General features: G+C 48.5%; 1 protein-coding gene across 1 annotated transcript in view; it reads left to right on the forward strand.

Annotated features, from left to right (window-relative positions):
• Nucleotides 1-8673, forward strand: part of LOC141565051 (zinc finger protein 69 homolog B-like) — a 41642-nt gene extending 32969 nt beyond the window's left edge. The window contains exons 3-6 of the mRNA XM_074308074.1: nt 2-2254; nt 2549-2769; nt 6723-6849; nt 7720-8673. Of these exons, the coding sequence (XP_074164175.1) occupies nt 2-69 (68 nt within the window). The 3' untranslated portion in view covers nt 70-2254; nt 2549-2769; nt 6723-6849; nt 7720-8673. The remainder of the gene's footprint in view (nt 1; nt 2255-2548; nt 2770-6722; nt 6850-7719) is intronic.
• The last annotated feature ends 515 nt before the right edge of the window (nt 8674-9188 follow it).

Here is a 9188-nt window from a genome sequence, read left to right on the forward strand (position 1 = left end):
GGTGACAAGAACAAGGTGATTCCTGCTGTACTCCAGCATCTGGATGATGGGTATCAGTATGAACCCTAAGGCCCCACTCTGCAGCCCAGGATCCTCTGGAGGCCCACCCTGCCCACCCCTCCCCACAGCTGGAAAAAGTCCTGGAGAGTGGGGCCTGCACTTCCTGATGTGAAAACAAAAAGCTAGAGACATCCTGAAGGATCATGTGCTCTGGTGTGACCTCCTTTGACCTCTTTCCTAATCTGCCATTCTTGTGTCTTAGGAACCTCATGTTCTGCTCTCAGGACCCCTCCTCTTCTCATGAGGACCCGAATGTTGAGGGGAGCAGAGGGAAATGGGGAGCATTAAGTTGGTGAATCAGGAACCAGCCCAACTCCTAGACTTGGAGGGAGATGAGGTTTGTTAAGTGGGTGGAGAACATGTGCAATGGGGGCTGGGCTTGATGTGTAGTTTTTGGGGTTCCCAGTTAGGGAATCAAAAGTATGAGCTTTAGGTTTTGGGGTTCCCTTTGGAGGGAACCAAATGATAAGGTCTAGATTAGGGAATCGGAATGAGATTGGGGTTTTTTGTGGTCAGGGAGTTAAACGATAAGTTCTAGAGGCAGGTTCTGGGTTCAGGGAACCAAACGGAGAGGTGTGGCTCCCCTAGGCCCCTGGGATGTGGTGCAAGGGGAGGCAGTTTTGGGGAAGCCCTTTCTGGGGCCACAGAGATTGTCTGTAAAGGAATTTACAAACCTGAAACCCTGACAGAGGCATAAAGTCTCTAGAGAAGTAGTGAGGGCAGAGGGGGATGGCACTGGAAGGCATCTTATCCAGTGGGCAGAGGCTTCCTTGGCATAGCCTGGCACAGCTGGCACGTCTAGAAGCTCTGCAAAGAGAGAGTTAAGATGGGCCCTTTTATACTGGGAGTTTGGGCTCCAAGCTGGGTTTCAGCCTGAGCTGAATTTGAATAGAAATGAATGACATTAGGGGGCAGCTAGGTGGCGCAGTGTATAGAGCACCAGCCCTGAATTCAGAAGGACCCCTGGGCAAGTCACTTAAGCCCAGGCTCTGGGGGAAAAAAAGAAGAGAATGAGATTCTTTACTCCAATAAAGTGGGAAGTCTGTTGCTCAGGACGGAAGCCGCCCCAGGAGATGAGGGAGAGAAGCTGCTCCTCCTCCTTCCCTCGGCAGGGCCCTCCCTGAGGCGGAGGCCCAGGAGCGAGTCTCCCCGCGGGAGGCCCAGAGTCTCCGGGTCCCCAGTTCAGGCTCAGGCGCCCCGGGCATCTGCGGGTTCTCTGGCGCCGCCTTTCGGACTCCCCGCTCCTCCTCCATCCCCGGCTTCCAGCGGGAGAAATCGCGTTAGTTCCAGGCTCAGGGACATGCTCCGCCATCGCCGGGTTCCGGGTCGGGGGCTCCGGCCTAGAAGAAGGCCTCAGCCGGGCGCTCTCGGGGCGGGGCCCAGCCCCGGGCAGAGGGCGCGAGGACGAGCTTCGGGCGGAGGAAGAAAGCTCCGGATCCTCCCGGTTCCGCAGCGCGGCCGGACCCGCTGAGGACTCGGATGGGCCGGATGGGCTTCGGAATCGGCCTTTGCAGAAAAGCTGCAGAGAGCCAGAAACCTCCCGCCCACCCCCCCAGCTTCCCCGCAGCGGAGCCGAGGCAGCCTCTTCCCCTCGGACCCTCCATGGAGAGGAACGGACTCTGCCCATAAAAGCACCGGCGCGGGCGGGAGAAGGGAAAGCCACGGGCGCTTCTTGTCACCTTCTCCACGGGGCCGAAGGAGGCTCTTAAAGAGGGGGGGCGCAGGTCCCGAGTCCAGCGGCCCCTCAGGGAGAAGGGGCACCGCGCCCCCATTTCTAATTCTGCAAAAGATCGAACACAAAACCTCCACACCCAATTTTCCCGCCGGAATTTCCGATCGCATCCATCCCCGCCCCTCCCCAAAGGCTTGGGAACAAACATTCGGCGGCGCTCGCGCTGCTTCCTGGGCCCCCGTTTATTTCTGTTCTTTCGGAGCTGGTAGAGGGGGGTGAAGGGGGGAGGGGCCATATGTGCGCAGGCGCCGCCCGCGACTTCCCTTTTCCTTCTTGAGGCTCCTCCCCTTCGCCACCCGTTGCGGCCAATCTGGTTTCTGAGTTTGCAAAGCTCTTGTGCCTGTGCAGGCTCCGAGTGTGGGGGCGCGTTCGAGAGGGGGGCGCGCGTGGAGAACTTGTGTAAAGGTGCAGTAGCTGTGCCTGGGAGGGCGTAACTGAGCTTTGTGCATGACCTGAGGGCAGGTGGGTGTGGCTGCGGGGGGAGGGGGGCTTACCCCTCAGTGATTTCTCCTGTGTGGGCTGAGATGGGGGAGGGGCCGGTGGTTCGCCAAAACTCGGGGGGCTGCTGAGTGTTTCTTGGGGAGCCCAACTGACCCCTCCCCCACTGGGCCCCGCTCGCCCTTGACCCCATAGGGCTGCTGCTCCTCCCAGAGTGCAGGAAACCTTGGTGTCCAGTGGAGGCTTCTGGGAGGGTCTCTCTGCCCCCCACGGGAGAGCTCTGCCTCCTCTGAGCCTCCATCTGCCTGCTTCTCTCAGATTTTCCTGCCTCCTCCTGGGGAGCAGCCGCTCCCCGCTGTCCCCGCCCCCAGAGCTCCGTCTGTCCCTCACTGTGGGCAGCTCCGCATCCTCCCGGGCAGAGGAGCCTCAGGCCCCGTCCTCCCTGTCTGAGCTCCCTCTCCCTCCCCAGCCCGGCGGGCAGAGCACCCAAGGCCGGAACCAGGCAGATGGCCCTTGGCAGCCGGAGCCCCTCGTGCCAGGTGAGTGCAGTCCCTCCCCGGAGCTGAGCAGCATCAGGTGGGGGGTGGGGGAGTGGGAGTGGGAGGGGTGTCTGAGAGAGCCCAGGAGGCTTCCTCCTGTCAGAGGGAGGGCTCCCTAGCATGTCCCCCTGGCACTGCCCATTTCCTGCCCCCTCAGCCACACGGCTGCCCCCAGGGCGCTCTGAGTCCCTCTCCTTTGCCAGGTCTCTCCACCCGTCAGTGAGCATTGAGGACGGCCGCAGGTGCCAAGCACTGGGCCAACCTCCTGGGGAGGCAAAGGAAGGTTAAAACATGGTCCCTGCCCTCCCTGAGCTAACAGCCCGGTTTGGTACAAACGTCTCATCAGCTGTGTCCCTAGCAGACCTGCAGGGGGAGGGGGAGGGGAGGCGCTCTCAGAGGGGAGGCACCACCACTTTGGGGACCAGGAAAGTCTCTGTTCTGCAGAAGCTGAGATGGGAAGGAGGCCGGGAGGCCCAGGGGAGGAGGGAGGACATTCCCAGGAGGACAGAAGGCCCTGGATGCCAGAGTTAGGGGATGGAGGGGCCTGGGCGAGGCTCAGCCAGGGCCCAGGGTCCCTGGTCCAGGAGGAGGAGGGGAGGAAGGTGGGGGAAGCCTGGCCGGGCTTTGGGCGCTGCTTCTGTGGCATCTGCCAGGAGCCATGGAAACATGATGTTCTGTGATCCCCTTGAGAGAATCTTCAGGGCCCGTGCTGGGCACGCCCAGGGTAAGGGAGCTCGGGATCCACCAGACACTGACCTGGGCTTTATTTGTCCCCTCAGGAGCCTGACACTTTCCATGGGCGGCTGAGGGACATGTGTGTGTCCTACTTCAGCAGATGACAGGGACTCAGTCTCTCCTCCTGAGCCCCACCCCAGGCTCCTTGGACAGGACTAGGGTTTTGTCTTGCAGCCAGGCTCACACCCAGCATTGGTTATCTAACCCATCTCCTCACAGGCTCAGGTTACCATGGCCTCCAGTCAGGGCACAGGGGAGGGGAAGGGCCCTTGTTCAGAAAAGAACAGAGATGTGGGTCTGTGCTCTTAGGGTTAGGGAGGTGTTTATTAGGCAGAGTAGGCCCTGGAAGTGAGTGCATGAGGATTCTTGAAGGCATTGGCAGAAGGAACATAATGAAGGGGCCACTGAGAGTGTTAACATTGAGCACAGCCCGGGTAGGATCTAGTGGACTTACTCATTTTTGCTTGAACATTCAGGAAGGCTCCATTTGCTGGCTGAGAGCCTCAGTGGGATGTGTTGGGGGACGTGAGGGCACTTGGTGTGTCCCCCAGTTGAAGGAGGAAGCAGATTGGGAGGGGGTGACCTAAAGGTGGCCAGACAGCAGCACTGGGAGGCATGGTGAGGGTTGGTGCCACTGAGAAGTCTCCCCAGTCAGCAGGGCCTCTGGGTGGGCTGAGAACTGAGGGAAGCAGGAGTCATGGCATGAAGGGGACCCCCAAGGCCTCTTCTGGTTCTGTGAGGGGGAGTCAGGGAGAACACAGGTCAGTCCCCTGACCTCTCTGACCTTTAGGCTCAGACCTACCTGGGGAGTGCAAGCACAGGATTCATTTCTAGGAGACAGTTATGTCAAGGAAAAGGGGTGCTTGTTCTCCTCTTGGCTTCTGCTGGGAAGAAAAATCCCTGGAAATGTTTGCTCAGATAGATGGATCCTGTGGAAACCAAAAAAAACTCTTGTGACTTGTGTGAGCAAAGACCTTTCTGAGAGGATCCAAGAGGCCTGTTTTGCCTGAGTCTTGAGGCCACAGGCTCCTCCTCTTTCTCTATTCATTCTCATGGCCAAAATCAAACTTTGACAGTAGACTGTTGTCTACTAATAGAAGTGACTTTTGAGAAAATTGAGACTCTGGAAGACATGCCCTCCCTCAGTGTAAATCTTTATGTTTAAATGTTCAGTTTAAAAGTTTTATGAAACTGAATTAGTCCTAATTAAATTATAAGGTTTCATTGAAAGTCGCATGTGTTCTACTCTTAGGATACTGGGATGTTTGACTTTCTCTAGGTAGGTCATCCTTCATGAAAAATCCTCTAAAAATTCGTCATTACAGCAACATGTTTTGGATCTGAGTGCAGTCAGTCTACAGTGCCATATTGCTAAGTGGTTAAATGATTTTCTTTGTTACAATATCCAGGGCTGCTTTCACCTGAATGAATTTGATTTGATTGCTGACAAGTTTATGGAATGTATAGGATTATGGTTGTAATGATTCTTTTCTGCTAAATGGTCATTTAAACATAATCCCTTAACCCTGTTCCAATGGTGTCCTTAGGAAAGCAAACCCTCTTCCAAGGAAGATATTGAAAAATGAAGAATTACACTACTATAATATTTATGCTAAAATATTTACTAATTTATTCATGCAATTAGGTCAATTTAGCTTTCAAACTAATAGTAATACTAATAGCTTTCTGTTAGGAAATGAAGTAAGGCCAGTATAAATTCTTTTCTTTATAGGAAAGTCTTTGGCCTTTAGCAGGTAACTGCCATGTTTCTAGGCCAGGCCTTAAAAATCTTCAGAGCCGTCACTCAGTGTCTATAGAATGTAATGAAGTGGTTTAGGAAAATTCTCCAGTTCAATTTGACATGGAAGTTACTCAGTTAAGTCTCAACTCAAATGAGGTTTTATTCAATTACTCACAAATATAATACTAGACAGAAATTAAGCTAAAAGTGAAATATCCATGAGAAGTCGATGAGTCAGATGTTTTCAAGAAAATCAAAATGAGCAAAAAACCTGATTTTTATTTGCAAGGAAGAATATTGCTCCCAGTAAAGAGAACCTCTGAAAAAGCAAATCCTATCTTTTTGCTGAACCGTAAAAATTCCAGTTTCCGTTTAGAATGAAAAAGCATCACCTGCCAAGTGCATTTCTCAAGCACATTTCCTATATTTATTAGGTTTGAAAATAGTGCCTTCCAGCATGTCCAACGGTTTGTACTCTCTTACATGATAGGCATCACCTGCCTTTTCACTCCTCTTGATTCCTGATCCCCAGGAGTCTGGAGTTCTTACATGATGTTGAAGCCTTCTTTTTCAGAAAAAAATCTATAAATGTCAATCTTATGCATTTGTTCCATCTCCAACTCCAACTGATAAAGTAGGACATTTGAAGTCAAGAAGGAAATTCTTTCCCCACAGAGTTGCTTTTCTTGTGCAATAATTCTGTATTGAAATGACTGAATCCATTCCAGGTGAAGGCAATCATCAAATAAAGAGAGCAGATGCTTTTGACCATGACCCATCCTGCCCAGTGTCATCTCAGCATTTCAGTGTGAGAGTAGAGAATGCTGCTGCATTTGGCTGCAAGCAGTCTCATCCTACTCCATCTTGGACATATTGGGAACAATATATCTCTAGGGTATTTCTCTTGCTTTCATTGAGATAAGAGTATTTTAGACTTTCAGGAAATTTTACCAGTTTTTATTTTGTTTGTTTCTTCTTTTCTCAGTGATCCATTTTCAGGTTTTGTTGACTCAGAATATAAAATCCTTGTTAACTGCCCCCAAACTCTTCATAGAATTTCTTTAACATATCACTTAAGACATTTCTTATGGGGAGGAATTTCCTCTCCCCTTCTCTCTCCTATACATATTCTCTTACCTCAGTGATATGTCACAGACATTTCCCTCCGTTCATCAGAAGAGGCATTGTACAGTAAAAAAAAAAAAAAAAAAAAAAAAAAAAAACTTTTGCAAGCTTTTAGTATTCTGTTGTGATTCTTATTTCAAACAGAAAAGCTTTTCTCAGTATCCCATTGGGCCCTTTATTCCTGTTTGTAAAGTGTTGGCTGTGATTGTCACAAAGGTCATATGACTTTTTTTTTTTTTTTTTTTTGGCCAAATCCCAACTCTGGTTCAGTTTCCTCCTCTGGGTTGATGAAGGTGGGACTAGATAGATTCGGGAGTCTCAGCTCAAAATCTTGTGCCTTTTCATGGTTTAGGAGTTGGTGACCTTCAAGGATGTGGTGGTGGACTTCACTGAGGAGGAGTGGGGGTTCTTGGACCCTTCTCAGAAGGAGCTGTACAAGGTGGTCACTCTGGAGAATGTCCAGAATCTGCTGTCCCTGGGTAAGAACCATTTCCTGTCTTTTCTTGGTTTTAGATATCAGGCCAAAAATAGCACTAGCAGGAGAGAAGGATGCATAGTGTGGTGCATCTCAGCCTTAGGTGCTTGGTCCTCTGGGTGCTCCAACTCTCCATCCACTTTGTTCTTGCCTTGTGCCTTTTTAAATTTGAACCATTTACTTCAATTTCAACAGCTGGAGCCATAGATGACTTATATGGTCAGTATTCATTGTCAGGAAAAATATGATTTTCCTTTGATTGATTCTTGATGTTTCATTGAGTCACTTACTTTTATTTGTTCAGTTTTACTTTTAGTGAATTTCTTTCTTCACTTAGGTTTTTAAGCTCCTTTTTGAATTTGGCAAATTGATCTGTTTAATGACTTGTTTTTTTTCATTGGATTTTTTTTTTTCCCCATATCAACTGTATGGTATGGAAATGGTGAGGGGTCACCATTTAATAAAAAGCGGAGAAATCTCTAGAGTAAAGCAAAGTTTATTGTACGTTCTCACGAGAATCGGGGGTCCAACTCTTCGAGAAAGGAAGGTCCTCCTGTGGGCAGGACAGCACCTTTAATCCCTAATGCATAACACCCCTCCCACCACTGACTCTCATCCTCATTGGCTGAGAGTCTTACATTCTAAATCGAGATATACCCATGAAATTGAACTTGACCAATAAGTACATAGTCGCCAATATTTGGCTGAAATAGGGAAAAAATGATATGGGAGGGGAACATAATTATACCCTTGACTCGATCTTCAGAGTCCTTCAGGCCTACTCAAACACTGAAGTAGATGAAGCCTTAATCGATTTTCACAACTGTCTTGAAAGATCTCACCTCATCTTATTCATAACCATTCTATTTTTTAGGGAGTTTCTCCAGTGCTAATGGCAAATTGCTTTCCAGAATGGAAGGATCTCGTCACAACTCCAGCAACAGCATATTAGCATCCCACTTTCCCCTCATCCCTTTCAACATTCTTCATTATCTTTTCCTATCATCTGAGATGATATGGGAGGTGTGAGGTACCCATGATCTCCTGAGAGTGCTACAGAAATGTTCAGTCCATCTCTCCAGGATCCTATTGGTATCACTGATCAATGGGGCTCCATCAGCACTGAGTAGTTCAGCTTAACCCTGTTAGGTCTTTGGCCCATAAATAGCTTTCAGGCATTGTTAAATCAGTCAGCACCAACCTGAATTTTATGTGCCCTCTACCTGAGCCCAGAATTCTGAATCTCTCCTAGGTTTTGTTTCCCCTTAGCTTTTGGTGGAGTTAAATGCTGGCTTCTTCAATGACTGAAACATCTTATTTGCAGGCCCTGTAGAGTTCTGAGTTTTTGTTTCATACAATGTTTGCTTCAGACCGCTTTGGATATTTCCAAGTGTTCTGTCCCATATTTGTGACTGAAATACTGTATAAAAAATCTCTGAGAGCTGCTCAGTCCTTTTCAGATGAAATGTTGCAAACCCTGTTGCTTCCAAGTTAGAAAGGAAACTGTTCTCCCATGGAGAATCACTTTAATCTGTTGATATTTATTCTGGCTGTTATCTTGTCCTGTGTCTGCCCCTTCTGTTGAAGAACCAGTACTCTGCAGTGTCCATCTCCTAGGTTACTTTCACATGCTATATCTCTCTTCTCCTTATACAGAAAAAGTCTATTAAAATCCAGTTTTTGTTGCATGAATATATCTTGATGTTTTATTTTAATGAAGTTAGTAATGAGAAAAGCATGAGCTACCTAAAAGCCTTCAGTCATCATTGCTTTTGCTTTTAATTATCTGTGTATCCCTTTTTGTGCCTTTGTGTTTCGTTGTTCATTTTCTTCAGATGTGGAGTCCAACTTTGAATGGAATGAGATGAGTAGAAAGCTGGGACTTTTTGTGGAAGAGTGTGACCTGCAAAGATTCATGAAAGATGGTCCCTGTGCCTTGACTTTGAAGGAAATCCATTCCTCTAACATTGAAGTAGATAACTCGAAGTCTGATTGTGAATTGGGTAAAAATAGAAAGAGATTTAAGCAATTTTCTTTCCTAAATTACTACAAGCAAATGAATTCAGGGAAGAACTGGCTTCTGGATAGTGAGGATCAGAAATGTTTTCCTGAACAGGTAGAGCTTTTTCATTCTCAGGAGAAGTCTGCTGAAATACTAATGAATCCAAATAATCAATGGAAAATGGCCTTCAGCAAGAATTCAGACCTCACCAGACATCAGAAAAGTGATAATGGGAAAATGTTTTGTGTGGGTAGTGAAGATGGAGAGGCCTTTAGTCAGACCTCGAATCTCATTACTCAGCAAGCAGTTCCAAGAAGAAAGCAACCTGATGAGTATAATGA

Source organism: Sminthopsis crassicaudata, chromosome 3 (assembly GCF_048593235.1).
Source record: "Sminthopsis crassicaudata isolate SCR6 chromosome 3, ASM4859323v1, whole genome shotgun sequence".
Lineage (NCBI taxonomy): Eukaryota > Metazoa > Chordata > Mammalia > Dasyuromorphia > Dasyuridae > Sminthopsis > Sminthopsis crassicaudata.